The sequence below is a fragment of the Ranitomeya imitator genome, chromosome 4 (genome assembly GCF_032444005.1).
Source record: "Ranitomeya imitator isolate aRanImi1 chromosome 4, aRanImi1.pri, whole genome shotgun sequence".
Classification (NCBI taxonomy): domain Eukaryota; kingdom Metazoa; phylum Chordata; class Amphibia; order Anura; family Dendrobatidae; genus Ranitomeya; species Ranitomeya imitator.
In genome coordinates, this window is record NC_091285.1 from 356,487,196 (window position 1) to 356,509,296 (window position 22,101).

At 44.7% G+C, this 22,101-nt stretch overlaps 2 protein-coding genes across 3 annotated transcripts in view; one reads left to right on the top strand and one right to left on the bottom strand.

The window, feature by feature from the left end:
- Positions 1–22,101, top strand: part of COG5 (component of oligomeric golgi complex 5) — a 477,042-nt gene that overhangs the window by 88,752 nt on the left and 366,189 nt on the right. The gene's annotated exons all lie outside the window — the stretch shown is intronic.
- On the bottom strand, positions 1,834–20,532 carry GPR22 (G protein-coupled receptor 22). 2 transcript variants are annotated; one of them, XM_069765056.1, is made up of 3 exons: positions 20,160–20,532; positions 10,675–12,033; positions 1,834–2,009 (listed from the first exon to the last, which is right to left on the bottom strand). In XM_069765056.1, exon 2 carries the CDS (start codon positions 12,006–12,008, stop codon positions 10,707–10,709), a length of 1,302 nt encoding a protein of 433 aa, XP_069621157.1. In that variant the 5' UTR covers positions 12,009–12,033; positions 20,160–20,532; the 3' UTR covers positions 1,834–2,009; positions 10,675–10,706. The 2 variants fall into 2 exon arrangements, with proteins under 2 accessions (XP_069621157.1, XP_069621156.1); XM_069765055.1 differs by lacking the exon at positions 1,834–2,009 and having other exon boundaries at positions 10,368–12,033.

Here is a 22,101-nt window from a genome sequence, read left to right on the forward strand (position 1 = left end):
GTTGCATCAGTGGTGCAAAGAGACGTAGAACTTTCCCATGTAATGTTGGGAAATATACATATGGTTCCTATACTTTGTCTAAAGAGTCGGTAGATATACCGTAATATGTATATGACCGTTGTAAGGTGTATTATGTGTAAGTGCCTATACATAGTGGTTTCCACTGCTATATTACAGTAGTGCCGGATTCACACATGCATGTATCTCAGTCCGAATACAGGTCTCCCTGCCCGAACCCGACAGCCTGTATGCCTATGAGGATGTTGAGTTCTGGTGGGAAATCCCTTGTCTGGTCCGTGAATCACAGACCACAACACACCAAAGGCCATATCTCAATCTGCTTGGCCATCTGGCTTTAATTCCCTCCTGTGTGCCAGTGATGCATCAGAGGAAAATTGTTTTAAGAGCTGAACCCATATTTTGCTATGAGATAATTCACATTCATATAATGTTGCGTTTTTTTTTTTAATCAATCCTGACCGCTTTGTTTTAGAAGCTTATGAAAAATCCTGACGAAGACTGATGCCATTTTAACATCAGCTGAGGCACAAGAAATCTGAGCTTGATTAAATACATATCTGGAAACCCAGCTGAAGAGTTTCATTGTAGTTCTGTATAAGTTCTCAGAGATTTTTTTTCTGAAGGATTTGGGTTGATTTGCTTTATATTACTTTTGCTATGATATAATTGTGTTTCAATAAACTTAAGATGCACTGATAGTTGTAATATTATTGTCTTTTAAGCATTTGATAATACCTTTTTGTTAAGTTCTGGGTCAGAAAATACTACAATTGAAACTGTATCATTTGACACGTTATTTTGCTTTCATCAAAGGTTTCCGTGATGCTTCTGGATTAGAAGTAGCTTTTATATCTGATTTGTATAAAAGTCTGGTAGATTATTAAAGATTTGTCTTTCAACAGGAAAAGCAATGTTACGGTAATCTCTTGCTGATACGTTATGTTCTGCTTCACAATTCAGACCAAAGGAAATGCTACATTTCTCTCAACCAGTGAGTCCTCCACATTTAACGGACTGATGATCACAGTAAGCAGACATGGTGCCTGTCAACCAATGACTGTGTAATCTGCGCCTTGTACCAAAATCTCAGCTCTGAAATATAAGGAAACAAACTATGATGGCACAGATGGGAGATGTAGTAAGGCAGGTGCATTGTCTTGTGTTCTGATGAGTCGTCCATATTATTGGGCTCAGATTTTGTTCGCTAGAGTCATAGATCACGTTGGTCTTATGACCTGTCATGACTCATCTTGATCTATTTGATTGATCTATTATGGTCCATTAGGATATATTTTTATTTTCCACCATTGACTTATCAATTCAGCAATGGTGATGTCTCCAAATTAAAATTATTTTAAGTGAATAAAAGCAAACACAATTTTACCCTGTGTACTTCAATAGTATAAATGATATTGCTGAAGGACAAAGTATATGTGGAAAACATCTAAACAAGAGATCACTTTCATGCACCTTATGAACTTGTAGGCTAAATCTAGAAAAAGTAAGCATATAAATAGTTGAACAACAGTATCACCAAAGTTCTTAATTTTCATTGGTTTTCTCTCAGTACTGAAATACAGTTGTGTGAAAGTGCTTACCACCTTCCTGATTTCCTTTTCTATTTCATGTTCGTCACACTTAAATGCTTAAGATCACCAAACAAATTTAAATATTAGACAAAGATAACACAAGTAAACACAAAATTCAGTCTTTAAGTGAAGGTTTTTATTATTAAGGAGAAAAGAAATCCAAACCTACAGGGCCCTGTGTGAAAAAGTTATTGCCCCCCCCCATCCTTAAAGCATAAATTTACTGTGGTTCATCACATCTTTGGTTAGCAAAGTTCAAATTCACTAGCCACACCCAGACCGGATTACTGCCACACCTGATCTCATTCAAGAAATCACTTAAATAGGACCTGCCTGACAAAGTGAAGAAGACCAAAGGATCCTTAAAAGCTAGACGACATTCCACGATCCAAAGAAAGTCTGGAAAAAATGAAAAACAAAGTAATTGAGATCCATCAGTCTGGAAAAGGTTATAAAGCCACTAGATGGTGGCCCGATTCTAACGCATCAGGTATTCTAGAATATGCATGTCCACGTAGTATATTGCCCAGCCACATAGTATATTGCCCAGCCACGTAGTATATTGCCCAGCCACGTAGTATATTGCCCAGCCACGTATATTGCCCAGCCATGTAGTATATTGGCCAGACACGTAGCATATTGGCCAGACACGTAGCATATTGGCCAGACACGTAGCATATTGGCCAGACACGTAGCATATTGCCCAGTCACGTAGCATATTGCCCAGTCACATAGTATATTGCCCAGCCACGTAGTATATTGCCCAGCCACGTAGTATATTGCCCAGCCACGTATATTGCCCAGCCATGTAGTATATTGGCCAGACACGTAGCATATTGGCCAGACACGTAGCATATTGGCCAGACACGTAGCATATTGGCCAGACACGTAGCATATTGCCCAGTCACGTAGCATATTGCCCAGTCACGTAGTATATTGCCCAGTCACGTAGAATATTGCCCAGTCACGTAGTATATTGCCCAGCCACGTAGTATATTGCCCATTTACGTAGTATATTGCCCAGCCATGTAGTATATTGCCCAGCCCATGTAGTATATTGTCCAGCCCATGTAGTATATTGCCTAGCCCACATAGTATATTGCCCAGTCACGTATATTGCCCAGCCACGTAGTATATTGCCCAGCCACGTAGTATATTGCCCAGCCACATAGTATATTGCCCAGTGACGTAGTATATTGCCCAGCCACATAGTATACAGCAGAGCCACGTAGTATACTGCCCAGCCACGTAGTATACTGCCCAGTCACGTAGTATATTGCCCAGCGACGTAGTATATTGCCCAGTCATGTAGTATTTTGCCCAGCCACGTAGTATATTGCCCAGCCACGTAGTATATTGCTCAGCCACGTAGTATATTGCCCAGGCACGTAGTATATTGCCCAGCCCGCGTAGTATATTGCCCAGTCACGTAGTATATTGCACAGCCCAAGTAGTATATTGCCCAGGCACGTAGTATATTACACAGCGACGGAGTATACAGCACAGAGCCACGTAGTATAGAGACTTAAAAAAAAAAAAAATAAACATATACTCACCTTCTGAAGGCCCGTTGTAGTCCTGCTATACTTACAATCCGCTGCCTTTTCCGCTCCTCGCGACGCTCCCGGGACCGCTCCATTGCAAGCTGCAGCTTCCGGTCCCAGGGCTGGTATGAGCAGGACCTGTGATGACATCGCGGTCACATGACCGTGACGTCACGGCAGGTCCTTGTCGCACACCAGCCCTGGGACCGGAAGCTGCCGCTTGCAATGGAGATGTCACGGGAGCATCGCGAGGAGCGGGAAAGGCGGCGGAGGGGGAGTATAGCAGGTTTTTTGTTTTTTTTAATTATTTTTAACATGACATATTTTTACTATTGATGCTGCATAGGCTACATCAATAGTAAATAGTTGGGAACACACAGGGTTAATAGCAGCGGTAACGGAGTGCGTTACACCGCGGGCCGTTACCGCTGCCATTAACCCTGTGTGAGCAGTGAGTGGAGGGGATTATGGAGCAGGCGCCGGGCAGTGAGTGCAGGGGAGTAGATGAGGGACTAATCGGACTGTGGCCGTCGCTGATTGGTCGCGGCAGCCATGACGGGCAGCTGCCGAGACCAATCAGCGAATGAATAATCGTGACAGAAAGACAGACAGACGGAAGTGACCCTTAGACAATTATATAGTAGATTTCTCAATATTTGGGACTCCAGTTAACCACAGTGAGATTCATTATCCTCAAATGGGGACAACATAGAGCAGTAGTAAACCTTCCTAGGAGTAGCCAGATGACCAAAATTACCCCGAGAGTGCTGCGACAACTCATCCAAAAGGTCACAAAAGACCCCACAACAACATCCAAAGAACTGCAGGCCTCACTTGCCTCAGTTCAGGTTAGTGTTCATGACTCCACCATAAAAAAAAGACTTGCCAAAAATGGCCTGTATGGCATAGTTCCAAAACAAAAACTACTGCTGAGAAATAAGAACATAAAGTCTTGTTTCAGTTTTGTCAGAAAACATCTTGATGATCCCCAAGACTTTTGGGAGAATTCTCTGTGGACTGATGAGACAAAAGCTAAACTTTTGGAGGGTTTTCTCTATGTCCCATTACATCTGACTTAGAAGTAGCACAGCATTTCGGAAAATAAACTTACTACCAACACTAATATATGGTGGTGTTAGTGTGATGGTCTGGGCCTGTTTTTCTGCTTTAAGACCTAGGAGACTTGCTGTGGTAAATGTAACCTTGAATTCTGCTGTCTACCAAAAAATCCTGACAGAGCATGTCCGGCCATCTGTTTGTGGCCTCAAGCCGAAGCGCACTTGGGTTATACAGCAGGACAATGATCCAAAACACACCAGCAAGTCCACCTCTAAATAGCTTAAGAAAAACAAATTTAAGACTTTGGAGTGACCTAGTCAAAATCCTGACCTTAATCCAATTGAGATGCTTTGGTATGACTTTAAAGGTATCGTCACACATAACGATATCGTTAACTATATCGTTGCTTTTTGTGATGTAGCAACGATATCGTTAAGGAAATCGTTGTGTGACAGCGACCAACGATCAGGCCCCTGCTGGGAGATCGTTGGTCGCTGAGGAAAGTCCAGAACTTTATTTCGTCGCTGGACTTCCCGCTGACATCGCTGGATCGGCGTGTGTAACACCGATCCAGCGATGTCTTCACTGGTAACCAGGGTAAACATCGCTGCAGCGTCGCTGTTTGGTCGCTGGAGAGCTGTCACACAGACAGCTCTCCAGCGACCAACGATCCCGAGGCCCCCGGTAACCAGGGTAAACATCGGGTTACTAAGCGCAGGGCCGCGCTTAGTAACCCGATGTTTACCCTGGTTACCAGCGTAAACGTTAAAAAAACAAACACTACATGCTTAATTCAGCTGTCTGTCCCCGGCGCTGTGCTTCTCTGCACTCCTCCTGCATCCTGTGTCAGCGCCAGCCAGCCGGAAAGCACAGCGGTGACGTCACCGCTCTGCTTTCCGGCTGACCAGCGCTGACAGTGCAGAGGAAAGCAGAGCGCCGGAGGACAGACACGGAATGTAAGTATGTAGTGTTTGTTTTTTAACGTTTAAGCTGGTAACCAGGGTAAACATCGGGTTACTAAGCGCGGCCCTGCGCTTAGTAACCCGATGTTTACCCTGGTTACCGGGGAACTCGGGATCGTTGGTCGCTGGAGAGCTGTCTGTGTGACAGCTCTCCAGCGACCAAACAGCGACGCTGCAGCGATCGACATCATTGTCGGTATCGCTGCAGAGTCGCTTAGTGTGATGGTACCTTAAAAGGCGGTTCATGTTCTGAAACCCTCCAGTGTGGCTGCAAAGATTAGTGGACCAAAATTGCTCTAGAGTGTTGTAAAAGACTCATTGTCCACTAGCAGAAACAACTGAAATCAAGCGTTTGCGATAAGGGTGGCTCAGCCAGTTATTTGGTTTAGGGGGCAATCACTTTTTCACACAGGGCCCTGTAGATTTGGATTTATTTTTCCCTTAATAATAAAGACCTTGTGTTACCTTTGTCTAATATTTAAATTAGTTTTGTGAGCTGAAAACAAACATGCAAAAGAATAGGAAATCAGGAAGGGGGCAAACACTTTTTCACACAACTGTATATATGTAAGTGCAGCTAATCAAAGCTGATGAGCCTACTGTAGGATTTAGATAGCTAACCTGTCTAATCCATACTGGGATTGACCCCAGATAATTCTTTAAATGCCTGAAATGATGGAGCCACTTGGCACTCACCATTTTTCCAAAACAGCACCATGTCTGACCTAGAGCTGTGTCTGAAATTGCGGCACAACCTTATTTCTATTGATTGGTATTTTGCTGCAGTTTCAACACTGTTGGGTCTGAAATAGTATCTTAACCATTTGTGAAGGTCTCCAACCACCCTGTTAGGCTACTTTCACACTGGCATTTTTTGCCAGACGTCGCAATGCGTCGTTTATGGCAAAAAACGCATCTTGCAAAGTTGTTTGCAGGATGCGTTTTTGCCCCATAGATTAACATTAGCGACGCATTGCGACGCTTTGCCACACGTCGCAACCGACGTAACGTTTTTTGCTCCTGACGGACCACTTTTTCCGACCGCGCATGCGCGGCCGAACTCCGCCCCCACCTCCCCGCACCTCACAATGGGGCAGCGGATGCGCTGGAGAAATGCATCCGCTGCACCCGTTGTGCAGTGCGTCAAACGCTAGCGTCGGAATCTCTGCTTGACACATTGCGACGGGGAGATTCCTACGCTAGTGTGAAAGTAGCCTTAGACACTGCTTGAATATTTTATCTGTCTTTGTATATTACTTGTACAGTACATATACCATATTTTTCTGACTATAAGACACATTTTTGTTCCCTCAAATTTTGGGGGAAAGTTGGGGGTGCATCTTATAATCTGAATCTGTGTGCTGTGCTGTAGAGGAGGGGGAACAGCTCTGGAGAGGTGTCAGGGGGCTGGAGTGGGTTGGCTGCAGGCTGCAGACACAGCAGGAGATCCTATGCTCCCGCTCATTAGCCTCATGTAATATTCACTGCACCTGCTGTCCATCACCTCAGTGCTGAAGCTGCCCCAGTTGATTCACAGGGGAGCAGTAAATATTACATGTGCCTGCATCTCCCCCCGTCCCATCATGGATATGACCCTGTCACTCTTATACTCCCCCCATCCCCCCCCCCCCTGTGCTGCTGGCAGGCACATGATAAAATAACAAACACTCATCTGAAGGTGAGTTAAGTGTTTGATATTTTATCATGTGTCTTCCAGCAGCACAGGGGGGCATGTGTCTTCCAGCAGCACAGGGGGTCATGTGTCTTCCTGCAGCACAGGGGGGCATGTGTCTTCCAGCAGCACAGGAGGGGCATGTGTCTTCCAGCAGCACAGGGGGGCATGTGTCTTCCAGCAGCACAGGGGGGTATGTGTCTTCCAGCAGCACAGGGGGGTATGTGTCTTCCAGCAGCACAGGGGGGCATGTGTCTTCCAGCAGCACAGGGGGGGCATGTGTCTGCCAGCAGCACAGGGGGGGCATGTGTCTGCCAGCAGCACAGGGGGGGCATGTGTCTTCCAGCAGCACAGGAGGGCCTGTGTCTTCCAGCAGCACAGGGGGGGCATGTGTCTTCCAGCAGCAAGGGGGGGGCATGTGTCTGCCAGCAGCACAGGGGGGGCATGTGTCTGCCAGCAGCACAGGGGGGGCATGTGTCTGCCAGCAGCACAGGGGGGGCATGTGTCTTCCAGCAGCACAGGGGGGCGTGTGTCTTCCAGCAGCACAGGGGGGCATGTGTCTGCCAGCAGCACAGGGGGGCATGTGTCTTCCAGCAGCACAAGGGGGCATGTGTCTGCCAGCAGCACAGGGGGGCATGTGTCTTCCAGCAGCACAGGAGGGGCATGTGTCTGCCAGCAGCACAGGGGGGCTTGTGTCTGCCAGCATCACCGTGGGGGGGGCATGTGTCTGCCAGCAGCACAGGGGGGCATATAGTGACCGGGGGGCATGTCCCTGCCAGCAGCACAAGGGGACACATTGTGACCAGGGGGGCATGTGCCTGCCAGCACAGGGGAGCATATAGTGACCCGGGGGGCATGTGCCTGCCAGCAGCTCAAGGGGGTATATAGTGACCCGGGGAGGGGGGAGGCATGTGCCTGACAGCAGCACAGGGGGGCATGTGCCAGCACAAGGATGGAGGTTATATAGATACCAGGATGAGGGACATGTGATTTGTAAGACGGACACTGGTATTATAAGACAGACCCCCATTTAACATAAAAAAAAATTTTTTTCTCTTTTTCTTCACCAAATTTGTGGGTGCGTCTTATGGTCCGGTGCGTCTTATAGTCCGAAAAATACGGTAAATGGCAAGATCTATAGAAACTCTAACTGGAGAATCTTAGTCCCACAATAAGTTACAGCCTGAGGTTTGAGACGGTAAGAGACACTCGTCTACAGGGTCTTCACTCTGAATGCCTGATTTACCTTTTTCCATGCCAGCTTGTTGCAGAGAAGCAATAGTTTTCTGTTCAACTATATCATGTAAAGAAATTCCATGATCTGTAATGCATGTAAAATTCTAATTCAATTCCTATAACCGGGCTTTTGATATTTATGGCTTTCATTTTAGATAGATCACAAATATCACCCACCCACTGATCGGCTGTTATCAGCTCTGACGGATGTCACCTGGCAGTGTGGCGGAGGAACAGGAACTGATCTTCAGTCCTCAGCAACGGCCACTACACTGTAAATGGAGCGGCGCTGTTCACCTTCATTCAATCTTAACATTCTCTGCTGTCTGAGCTGATCATAATTGATCGGTGGGTGACCCAGGCCTCCCCTGAACTGATATTGATAACCTATCCTATAAGATTTTTCCTGTGAGCTTTTTTCAATATATTAAAAAGTTTATGTGCTTACATATTTTTACTTAAACCTTTGGATTGTCTGAAAGCAGCATTGGGGCAGATTTACTAATTCTGCTGATTACGGAGTATAAAATTAAACTTGACAGTCTTAAAATGTACCATATATATCACAGTTGTTCATGCCAGATGGTAATTTTGGTGCATTTTTAGACATATTTGTCTAACTTTTATACCACTTATCGTTTAGCCTAGTTTACATAACTATGATATGCAATTATGGTGCATGTTGTCACTTGTTTGGCCTCACCCTTGTCCCGCTAAGCCACAATCCCTTCTGTTATGCCCCAACCACTTGTTATCTTGTAGAAACCCAATCCGTTGTTAGCGGTATGGGTGGTATGAGGTAGTGTCCACGGCGTTTGCCTATTTCTGCCTTCATCCCAACTTTAGGCGTTTTCAGGGATTTGGGGGAACTCAAACATCCCAGAGCTAGTTGTATATAAAAAAAATGTAAGTACTTTAGAAAAAATGTATATTAGTTGGGTTTGCCAATCAGTTATTTTTAAATAGCTAGTCACAATCTCTATGTATCAATAATGCATGCAAAATAAGCATGTATAAAATGTAATGTATTATGCTAAAATGTTTCTGTATCTGGAAGTTTCACAGATTAAATTCATTATCCACATTATGTTTTAATATTTAAAACCAGATAACAAAGCTATTTTTTTAATTATTTTTATACCTAGGTTCTGTTTATTATCTGTTGTTTATGATTATGGGCCTCTTGTCTTGCCAGGGTTTCTGCCCTTCATGGACTATAGACATTAAAGCGAACCTGTCAGCAGGATTGTGCACAGTAACCTACACATAGATTCAGGTCGTTGCCGTTATACTGATTACAATGATACCTGGGCTGATGAAATCCGTCTTGTGGTTGATTTTTAATGTTTATTTTCAGTTTTGGAGTTAATGATATGCTTGTGCTGACGGCGGGGGACGTGACAGACATCGGAATGTGAGTATGTAGTGTTTTTTTTTTTTTTTTTTAACTTTTACAATGGTAACCAGGGTAAATATCGGGTTACTAAGCGCAGCCCTGCACTTAGTAACCCGATGTTTACCCAGGTTACCCGGGGACTTCGGCATCGTTGAAGACAGTTTCAACGATGCCAAAATCGTTCCCCTGATCGTTGGTCGCTGGAGAGAGCTGTCTGTGTGGCAGCTCCCCAGCGACCACACAACGACTTACCAACGATCACGGCCAGGTCGTATCGCTGGTCGTGATCGTTGGTAAGTCGTTTAGTGTAACGGTACCTTAACTCAAAACTGCAAGTTAAGATTTCACAACAACCACAAGACAGATTTCATTACCCAGGTATCATTTTAATCAGTATAACAGCACCGAGCTGACACTGTCTGTAGATTACTTTGCACAATCCTGCTGACAGGTTCCCTTTAAATAGGATTTGACTAATTGACTTCTACAGTAGAGGTCATTGTGCAGAAAGGGAGAGTTGTGGCATCATATATTGAGAGCGGTGAATTCTGCATTAAACCTGTATAGAAGTGTTACTCATTATTGTTATCTTGCCTGTAATAATAATGAGTTGACAATTGTGATTTTTGCAGAACAGGAAGTGTCAGCCTGTTAAGAAGCTCAGCTTATTTGGAAAATGTATTTTTCATTGCCAATTTTCACTTTTGCCATTCTATGTTCTCTCCTATTCATCAAAGGTTGGAATTGTAGTCTATATTGTAAGTTTAATTATACATTTATATTCTTTTAACTCGTCATTTTGCATTTAAAAAAATGCTAGATGCATAACTGGGCAAATCCCAGCAAACAGATTGCAGTTAGGTACCAAAACATTACTGTTAAGAAACATTTTCGTAACGAAGCCCAAAGATTTTTTTTTTTAATTTTTCTCTCCAAACTACTTAAAAGATACATTTATTGTATAATTTTCTCTTTTAATAAAAAGAAATCTGATATACATAAATGTCTATCTGTGAACAAAATACTGACAAAGTATATACGATAATTTAACAGACTTCCATGCCCAATGAACTATAGGTAGTGAAGAAACTGGACATCTAGCCTAAATACAATGTAGTTAAAATATACAGTGGAATAATCCATGTAAAAATAAATTAAAAAACGTAGGCCGTATGCGTACTTTTCATATTCCTACCTGTTTTTGAATAGAAAAACAAAATGTTTAACCTAGTTGGTGACAACCTGAGGTGCTAAACATTTCTGTCTAGCTTCACTGTCATCATTTGTGAGCTGCTTACTCCGTTTGGGTTCTATCCATGAGTTGTGGATCACTGCATTGTTAGGCATGGGGTCAGCTTCCACAATTGAAACCACTCTTTTTTTCATTTTGCTCTTTAAAACTTTTTGGAATTTTTGTCTTGTGAATGCGTACAACAGAGGATGAAAAATGGTGGTTCCGTAAGCCATGACTAAAAAGCAAAGTCTGAGTTTAACCAAAAGGTCACTTGGGCCAAGACATAAAATAGTTGTATTCAATAAAGAAATAGGCGTCCAACAAAACAGAAAGGTCGAAATAATCAGAAGTGACATCTTGAAGACTCTCTTTTGCCTTTCCCGTCTCTCTCGGTGCCTCTTAACTGCTCGGCGTAAGGCAATAATCACAGATACAGAAGTCCTCACACCAAGAACCACGTTTCTACCTCCGCTGCTTTGCGATATATCCGTTGTCTCGTGCTGTGTAGCCAGAGAAATCGTTTTTTTCTTTCGGATTTTCTTTTTTTGCCCCGTTGAAAACCTTGTGCCTATACGGATGTTGAGGGCTTGAAGAATTTTGCTGTATGTGATCAACATGACAACTATTGTGAAAAAGAAGATGGGAATCTGAACCAGAAGGTGATAATACATCCCGAGCTCTGTATGATATTCGTTTGAGCTAACACACAAAAGTGTTTTATTCTCCCACTGGTTCTCACTTTGGAACCTAAAAAAGCTGACTTCAATAAAAGGAATCAGAAAAGCCAAGAAAGATACTATCCATGTGGATGTCATCAATATAACTGCACGACCCATGGTCAGGATACGATTGGCAGGCTTGACAGAAATGTCATATCGATCCAGAGTGATGGCAAAGACGTTAACAGCGGTGGACACACTGGCGAATGAAACGCACGCTTCATGGAAGCAGCAGATCAGCGCACCATTGCTCTCCAGTGGCAGGAGGAGGATTACAATAGTTAGAGGGATACATCCTACACATATGATTACGTCAAGGACATGGAGGTTCATAGTAATAATGTTGCTGACAGAGTTGATAAGGTTGGACTTCATGCAGTAAAGAACCAGTACGGTTAGGTTACTTCCAAGACCCAGAACAATTTCCAGCATGAGGAAACAAGTGAGGGAGATTTGGAAGCTAAGCGGGTATGACAGCGGTTTGTACATGTTGCTGCTGACGTCAGTAATCTCATCGCGGACTGTTAGATTGGCTTCAGACTGCATGTTGGTTTCCAGCATGAAGTTGAAAAACATTGTTTTGAATTAGGTGGCATGAGTCCTGTAAAAATCCAAAAATATCACATTTAGTTTGTTTTATATTTCTTCTCCTATACATATTCACTTCTTAATCCTAAGAAAATCATCACTAAAACAACAAGAAATTCTGTGTCTTTAACCAATCACAGATAATTTGTTACGCTAAGTATGAGCCAAGTTTGTGGCTTGTGCTCTGTTGTTGTGTCTTTCTTAAACTGTTCTGCTTGGGTGGCAGAACTGAAGGGAACCTGTCACCCCGTTTTTTTCAGTACGAGATAAAAATACTGTTAAATAGGGCCTGAGCTGTGCGTTACTATAGTGTATTTTGTGTACCCTGATTCCCCACCTATGCTGCCGAAATAACTTACCAAAGTCGCCGTTTTCGCCTGTCAATCAGGCTGGTCAGGTCATATGGGCGTGGCGACATAGCTGTTTCTTCCCCCAGATCTTGCATATCTTTCCGTTGGTGTCGTAGTGGTTTGCGTATGGCCATCTTCTGAATCCACTGGGCAGGAGAAGAAAAAACGTGTGATCTGCGCTATTTCGCCGAGTTCGCATCTCGACTTCAGGAAAATGGCCGCCGCGATCTCCATCTGCCCACGCGCGGCATCCCGCGGCCATTTTCCTGAAACCCCGGGCAGCAGAGGACTCCATATGCACACGCGCGGCCTCAGGAAGATGGCCGCCCCCACAGATCACCAGGGAAATAGCGCAGATAGCGCGTTTTTTCTTCTCCTGCCCAGTGGATTCAGAAGATGGGCATGCGCAAACCACTACGACACCAACGGAAAGATATGCAAGATCTGGGGGAAGAAACAGCGATGTTGCCACGCCCATATGACCTGACCAGCCTGATTGACAGGCGAAAACGGCGACTTTGGTAAGTTATTTCGGCAGCATAGGTGGGGAATCAGGGTACACAAAATACACTATAGTAACGCACAGCTCAGGCCCTATTTAACAATATTTTTATCTCGTACTGAAAAAACAGGGTGACAGGTTCCCTTTAAGTATGGGATCATTTCACTGTGTTAGTGAAAGATGCCAAACGACATGGATAGAGAACCCCTCCTATCGGTGACACACCAAAAGGGCAAGCTGGGACAATAATGCCTGCAGAAAAGTGGTCCAGCCATGTTCTTCCAGTGGTCCATATTATTTGGAATAACATGTATTGCCCATACGTATTAAGCTCTTCGAATAGCCACTTTTAGCTCCACCTCAACCCAAGTTAAACCTTGAAGTCAATTCTCTCAAAAGAAAAAGTCATCAACACTTTAGTTGTACTTACAGTAATCTTCAAAATATTGTCTATCTGCCAACAGTATTTTTTTCCTTCACTATGCGTGTGTGTGTATATATATATATATACTAGCTATTGAACCCGTTCTACGCCCGGGTGGCGAGCATTTATATTGGTATATGGTCTCCATCCTGGTATGTGCTGCTCCATCCTGCGTCCCCATCCTGTCATGTGCTGCACCCATCCTGCATCCCCATCCTGTCATGTGCTGCACCCATCCTGCGTCCCCATCCTGTCATGTGCTGCTCCATCCTGCGTTCCCATCCTGTCATGTGCTGCTCCCATCCTGTCATGTGCTGCACCCATCCTGCGTCCCCATCCTGTCATGTGCTGCACCCATCCTGCGCCCCCATCCTGCCATGTGCTGCACCCATCCTGCGTCCCCATCCTGTCATGTGCTGCACCCATCCTGCGTCCCCATCCTGTCATGTGCTGCACCCATCCTGCGTCCCCATCCTGTCATGTGCTGCACCCATCCTGCGTCCCCATCCTGTCATGTGCTGCACCCATCCTGCGTCCCCATCCTGTCATGTGCTGCACCCATCCTGCGTCCCCATCCTGCGTCCCCATCCTGTCATGTGCTGCACCCATCCTGTCATGTGCTGCACCCATCCTGCGTCCCCATCCTGTCATGTGCTGCACCCATCCTGCGCCCCCATCCTGCCATGTGCTGCACCCATCCTGCGTCCCCATCCTGTCATGTGCTGCACCCATCCTGCGTCCCCATCCTGTCATGTGCTGCACCCATCCTGCGCCCCCATCCTGTCATGTGCTGCACCCATCCTGCGTCCCTATCCTGTCATGTGCTGCACCCATCCTGCGTCCCCATCCTGTCATGTGCTGCACCCATCCTGCGTCCCCATCCTGCGTCCCCATCCTGTCATGTGCTGCACCCATCCTGCGTCCCCATCCTGGTATGTGCTGCACCCATCCTGCGTCCCCATCCTGCATCCCCATCCTGTCATGTGCTGCACCCATCCTGCGTCCCCATCCTGTCATGTGCTGCACCCATCCTGCGTCCCCATCCTGGTATGTGCTGCACCCATCCTGCGTCCCCATCCTGTCATGTGCTGCACCCATCCTGCGTCCCCATCCTGTCATGTGCTGCACCCATCCTGCGTCCCCATCCTGGTATGTGCTGCACCCATCCTGCGTCCCCATCCTGTCATGTGCTGCACCCATCCTGCGTCCCCATCCTGGTATGTGCTGCACCCATCCTGCGTCCCCATCCTGGTATGTGCTGCACCCATCCTGCGTCCCCATCCTGCGTCCCCATCCTGGTATGTGCTGCAACCATCCTGCGTCCCCATCCTGGTATGTGCTGCAACCATCCTGCGTCCCCAACCTGCGTCCCCATCCTGGTATGTGCTGCACCCATCCTGCGTCCCCATCCTGGTATGTGCTGCAACCATCCTGCGTCCCCATCCTGGTATGTGCTGCAACCATCCTGCGTCCCCATCCTGGTATGTGCTGCACCCATCCTGCGTCCCCATCCTGTCATGTGCTGCAACCATCCTGCGTCCCCATCCTGTCATGTGCTGCACTCATCCGGGGGCCTGAGCAGGCGGGGACACCGGCGCGCTGTGGGGGTCAGGTGCCGGTATCGCCACCAGCTCAGGCCCCCCAGCACTTACTATACTCACCTGTCTGTCCCGTTCCACCGCTGGGCACCGCCATCTTCCCGGTCTCCTGGCTGTGACTGTTCAGTCAGAGGGCGGCGCCGGCGCGCATTAAGCGCGTCATCGCGCCCTCTGAACTGAAGGTCACAGGCCGAAGACCGGGAAGATGGCGGCGCTCAGCGGTGGAATGCAGGACAGGTGAATATAGCCGATACTCACCCTCCTGGCGGTCCCTGCTTCTCTGTTGGAGATCGCGGTGTGCGTTCAGTGTGAACGCATACCGCGATCTCCCGGGAGCGTCACTCTGTGAGGCCCAGACTGCGCCGGCACTTGCGCCTGCGCAGTCTATAAAGGCTTCGGACAGAGTGACACTCCCAGCGTTATATTATAGATATATGTGTGTGATATATACCGTATATTTTATATATATATATATATGTAAGTATATTACGGTATATATATCACACACACACACACACACATATATACATATATATATATATATATATTTATATATATATACATACATATATATACACACACACGCATAGTGAAAGAAAAAAATACTGTTGGCAGATGACTGTTATATATATATATAGTTATATGAAAAAGTTTGGGCACCCCTATTAATCTTAAGCTTAATAGTTTATAAAAATTGTTTTTTTTTGCAACAGCTATTTCAGTTTCATATATCTAGTAACTGTTGGACACAGTAATGTTTCTGCCTTGAAATGAGGGTTATTGTACTAAAAGAAAATGTGCAATCTGCATTCAAACAAAATTTGACAGGTGCATAAGTATGGGCACCCCACCAGAAAAGTGACATTAATATTTAGTAGATCCTCCTTTTGCAAAAATAACAGCCTCTAGTTGCTTCCTGTAGCTTTTAATGAGATCCTGGATGAAGGTATTTTTGACCATTCCTCTTTACAAAACAATTCCGGTTCAGTTAAGTTTGATGGTCGCCGAGCATGGACAGCCCTCTTCAAATGATCACACAGATGTTCAATGATAGTCAGGTCTGGGGACTGGGATGGCCATTCCAGAACAGTGTAATTGTTCCTCTGCATGAATGCCTGAGTAGATTTGGAGCGTTGTTTTGGATCATTGTCTTACTGAAAGATCCATCCCCTGCGTAACTTCAACTTTGTCACTGATTCATGAACATTATTGTCAAGAATCTGCTGATACTGAGAGGAATCCATGCGTCCCTCAACTTTAACAAGATTCCTGGTGCCGGCATTGGCCACACAGCCCCAAAGCATGATGGAACCTCCACCAAATTTTACTATGGGTAGCAAGTGTTTTTCTTGGAATGCTGTGTTTTTTGGCCACCATGCATAACGCCTTTTTGTATGACCAAACAACTCAATCTTGGTTTCATCAATCCACAGGACCTTCTTCCAAAAAGAAATTGGCTTCTCCAAATGTGCTTTTGCATACCTCAGCCGACTCTGTTTGTGGCGTGCTTGCAGAAATGGCTTCTTTCGCATCACTCTCCCATACAGCTTCTACTTGTGCAAAGTGCGTTGTATATTTGACCGATGCACAGTGACACCATCTCCAGCAAGTTGATGCTGAAGCTCTCTGGAGGTGGTCTGAGGGTTGTCCTTGACTGATCTCATCATTCTTCTTCTCTGCCTTTCTGATGTTTTTCTTGGCCTGCCACTTCTGGCCTTAACAAGAACTGTACCTGTGTTCTTCCATTTCCTTACTATGTTCCTCATAGTGGAAATTGACAGGTTAAATCTCTGAGACAGCTTTTTGTATCCTTCCCCTGAACAACTATGTTGAATAATCTTTGTTTTCAGATCATTAGACAGTTGTTTTGAGGAGCCCATGATGCCACTCTTCAGAGGAGATTCAAACAGGAGAACAACTTGCAAGTGGCCACTTTAAGTAGCTTTTCTCATGATTGCATACACCTGGCTATGAAGTTCAAAGCTCAATGAGGTTAGAAAACAAAAAAAAGTGCTTTAGTAAGTCAGTAAAAAGTAGGTAGGAGTATTTAAAACAAGAAAATGATAAGGGTGCCCATACTTATGCACCTGTCAAATTTAGTTTGAATGCAGATTGCACATTTTCTGTTAGTACAATAAACCTCATTTCAAGGCAGAAACATTACTGTGTCCAACAGTTATTAGATATATGAAACTGAAATAGCTGTTGCAAAAAAAAAACAATTTTTATAAAACATTAAGCTTAAGATTAATAGGGGTGCCCAAACATTTTCATATAACTGTATATATCAATTTAGCTCCCACTGGTTTGCAGCCTCTGCAAGTCCTTTAATTTATGCAAATGTGCTGTAGTCTGTGCTGTAGTTGCTATAGCAACTAGCTGAAAGTTCTTCCAAGTTTAATGTTACTAAATATTTTTCTGCAATATTGTTGCATTTTTCTTATGTGATGGTTGCTTTCCAGTAAAACCTTCCTACCATGCTACATGTCTAATACATATCGGCCGTTCTCGCTCACTCCCACTGCTCTGTGCACTCAGTATTTGTTTTTTTAGTATTTATTGGGTGTGTTAGACCTTTTTCGATGTGTAGAAACAAGCCTGCAATGTCATCATATTATTGCAGTCTTTTATCCTTTTTTGGTACTGTTGAGTATGTAGGAACTTATGGTTTTGTGTTAGTAATGAAGCCCACTAAGCTTCCCTTCCATGAACGCGTGTCTTTGTATATATTGTGCTTTATTATGCGTTGTGTTGTACGTGTGCCGGCTGTACCTCCAGTTTTGTGCCTCTATAATGTCATGTCCATTCCAACAACCGCTTTCTACTGAAATTCTGCAGATCCTAGGGGGATCAGAACAGATTTATCTGGGGTAACACCGGTGGGGGGATATAAACGGCACTTGCTCTCAGACGTTTCTTTTGATAGAATATTTTTAATTTTTTGTTTATCTTGGGAATTGAAGTAAATGAGTTACATAGAAATCCAAAATAAGTGACCCATATAACAAATGCTCATTAGCAGAGGTAGGTGTAAAATAAATGAAACCTGAGTGTTAGATTGGGTTCTTGTTCTGTCGGGGGGGGGGGAGGGGGGGGAAACCCTACATTTTTACTTCTTTTATGTGTATCTAACAGACTGTGTGCAGAAAATGGAAAATGTGAATGCAGCCAGATCTCACGCTGGCCAAAGATAAAGCATCAGTCCTGTGTCACAGGCATAACATTTCCTGTTACTTTAGAGGACATGTTGAGAGAAGGAGAGTTCATTAAATACATTCATCTTTTGTATCTGTGAATCCACCTTGCAGTTGGGAGGTGGGCTGCTCGGAGCGGTCTACCGGGCAAATGTGTTTCTAGGCAGGGAAGATGTGTGGCAGAGCTTGGCATCATGCTGTTAAACACCTACCTGCTTCCTTCTGCCATAAGGGACCTTTACTTCTCTGAAGCATCTTTTTAGAGATTGAAACATGATGTCATTGTCATTCTCTCGGTTGGCTGTAAAGATGTTCGGCAGCTCTGTTTTTCAGCAGGGGTGGAATCTATTTAGAGATGTACTGGAGCTCGCCAAATGGATAGCAACTGACTGATGTTTAGTTATCCAGGCTGCTGCTCATGTTTTTCACCCTGCGATCAGAGACGCAACTCTGAAACTTTCTCTAAAGGCTAATAAGCGGCTGGGATTTTTTAATTGTAATATGTAACATAAATGGTGTTTCAGTTAATTCATATTTATCGTTTTTGATGTAAAGCCAAAATCTGATACATTGGGATACAAAATCTACTACATTGGGACATAAGGGGATACAAAATCTACTACATTGGGATATGATGGGATACATTGGGATACAAAATCTACTACATTGGGATACGATGAGATACAAAATCTGCTACATTGGGATATGATGGGATACCAAATCTACTACATTGGGATACAATGGGATATGTTGGGATGTAAAATCTACTACATTGGGATACGATGGGATACATTGGGATATAAAATCTACATTGGGATACGATGGGATACATTGGGATACAAAATCTACACTTTAGAATATGATGGGATACAAAATCTACACATTGAGATCTACGACATTGAGGTGCCAAGACAGGTCCAAATTTAGAGTCTTGTGTTGTTTAATGAACGCCAAGATATTGATGAGTGCAATATCCCAAATTTATAGCTGCTTAACACTTTTCTGGCTCTGGTACCTAATACCCAGTCGTAACAATAATTTTCAGTATGTGAGTTGCCCCCCATTTTGATATCACGCAGACACTGCATTGAGTCCGAGTCTGGCTGGTGAGGGTCTTCCCAGAGTATTACTCTCCTTGTAATAAGTGCATGAAAGTTCCCTCCATAGTCTCTGCTAATCCCTTTGTGTCTTTTGGAATTATGGTTTATAAGTAAAGGCCATATTGCACTTGCGCAGCCCAAAAATGACGGATTGTTTGAGTTGTGAGACTGTTCTACTATTGCTTTGGCCTTCATAACAAAAAGAAAAGCATTCTGTATTACTGACCCTTTAATTCTAACCATGTGGTGTGTAAGTAATGACTTGTGTCTCTCTGTGATTGTAATGGTATGTGTTGGAATGTGTGTACATTCGCCCAGACAGACATGAATGTAGAGGATTCCGAGCTACCGGTTAGAGGATGCAGTGATCTCATGACACATTACCTGACTCTTCCTGGCCCCCATACACTGGCGATCATCTGATACTGTATGCTCACAGGCATCTAACAAGTGGTGTACAGCAGATATGGACAAATAGAGACGTGCGCATCCCTGGAATAATGGCACAATCCTGTCTGATATTAATTCCATCTTCAACGTAGCCCTTTAAATAGAGGCATTTGTATATTCCTTTTTTGTTTCCCCCCCCCTTTTGAATATCACCGTGGATGCAATGCAAATAAGTTCTTTCATGTCTGTTCGGCTCTTGTCACTGCTGTGTAAATAGGTTGAATAATTGCAGGATAATGCAAATGATATTACTAGCTGCAAAAACAAAGCTGAGCCATCCATCAGAGTGTTAGGATGCAAGTACCACCGCTTTGTGTCTGTTATCTGATGACTGTGCAGTGACTTTTTCATATTTAGCAGATTTCGAACCCAAATTTCGACCTATCCTCTAATGCACAAAGCCGTATTGATATCAGGTGTCCAGACCGCCCCCAAATCTTATAGTTAGACGAGAAGGGTTATGTTGTACAGAGCTAATGCACAAACTCTGTGCCATGTGAAAAGTGGCTAGCAGCTCTTACCTGTGCCAAAGATTACGGATCCCTTGTGAGCCTCCTTCAGTTGCAGTTGCCACATCTTGTTCACTTGTCGGTAGAGAATACTTGAAGCCAGGTGCCACATATATCTCCAGAAAATGACCCTAATGAAAATCTGTTCTTGGGCTGATCCATTGTTTCAGCATAGTGCGAACATGCAGAGCATATACTGCTGCTCCCCGGCTGCTGCGGTCAGTCGCTTACCCTGTCTTCCCACTGTGAAATCAATAAGCATCTGAAAATACATGATGAAAGTCATTTAACATGCTGAAGGCTGCAGCTCTCGGGAGATGCCAGGGAGCTCCTGTCGTTTGGAGAGGAGCAGCAGTGTGGCTTGCTAGGGCTGCTTTTGCAGAATGACAGCTTGCTTCTGTGCTTCCCGTCACTGCAGAGAGATGCAGTGCATTCACTAATTTTCATTGGCCAGATTTGGTCAGCTTTGGGATAACACTGCATTTTTAAAATTCTCCTTAAGAACCTGTTCCGTAGCCTCCAGTCTGAGGCATTGAGATGTGTAATGTTCTTGAGTTGATGTAGACCTAGTTTTCTCATTATAATATGTTATTGTGTAAGTCAATCTAGCATCCGAATTTTCCTTGAAGCCATTTCTTATTAGGTCATATGGAAATATCAGTAGTCGGTAAGTAGACCATATATGCATCTCCGGTACGCGTGACCTTTACCGTAATTTGATTGTGTCTATAGCAGCGGTAGAACAATTAATGGGATCTTCTCTTCTTTGTTTTAGCCAAATATATATTTGCATTGTATATGTCTGTGTAAACTTTGTTCATTTTCCTTGCCCCTTCATGTATGCTCATATCTTCAACATCTTTTGGGCCTAAGGTGTAGAAAGAAATACATGCAATAAATACTCGCCTCCCAAACCAATATCACCTTCATCAGTCTGCTGCCAGGATCAATATTCTGTGTGGACATCATGTGAGTGCTGCAGCCAATCAGTGGCCTCTGATTGACTGCAGTGTTCACAGTTTAAAGGGCATCATGGCATCTGAGGCATGAATCAGAGCTTGACTTGTCATTACTTCTGGGTATGTATATATTTTCTGGCATTTCAGAGAGCATGTTACGTATATACTCGAGTATAAGCTGAGATTTTCAGCCCATTTTTTTAGGCTGAACATGCCCCTCTCGGCGGGGGAGGGGGAGCAGCAGGAGTGGCGGCTGTCACATAATACCCCCTCCTGGCGCGGTCTCTGCACTTCCCTGCTTCTCAGATGGTCTCTGGCTCCTGCAGCTCTTCCTGTGTTCAGCGGTCACGTAGTACCGCTCATTAAAGTAATGAATATGGACGCGACTCCACTCGCAGTCCATATGACCGCTGAACACAGGAAGAGCTGCAGGCACCATAGACCATCTGAGAAGCAGAGACCGCACCAGGAGGGGGTGAGTATGATGGGGGAGGGTGAGCCATGCGATATTGACCTGTCCCTGTTCCACCACCGGGCTCTATCTTCCGTGTCCTCTATCTGTGACGTTCAGGTCAGAGGGCGTGATGGCGTGTTTAGTGCACGCCCTCTGCCTGAACAGTCACTGCAGAGACCTGGAAGACACAGCGGCGCGCGGTGGTGGAACGAGGACAGGTGAATATTGCAAGTGTCGGGGGCCTGAGCCAGCGGGGACTCTGGCACCTGGCCCCATAGCGCGCCGGGGTCTCCGCCTGCTCAGGACACTGGCACCCAACGACGAGAGGTGAGTGTGTCATTTTTTTACATTTTTTTTTAATCGCAGCAGCATTTGGGGCATATTATTCTATGGAGCATCTTATGGGGCCATCAATCTTTATGGAGCAGCATATGGGGCATATTATGCTGTGGAGCATCTTATGGGGCCATCAACCTTTATGGAGCAGCATATGGGGCATGTTCTTCTATGGAGCATCTTATGGTGCCATCATTAACCTTTT

Excerpts from the sequence above, each read along its gene's own strand:
- GPR22 (XM_069765056.1), bottom strand. The coding sequence starts at position 12,008 with ATGTTTTTCAACTTCATGCTGGAAACCAACATGCAGTCTGAAGCCAAT.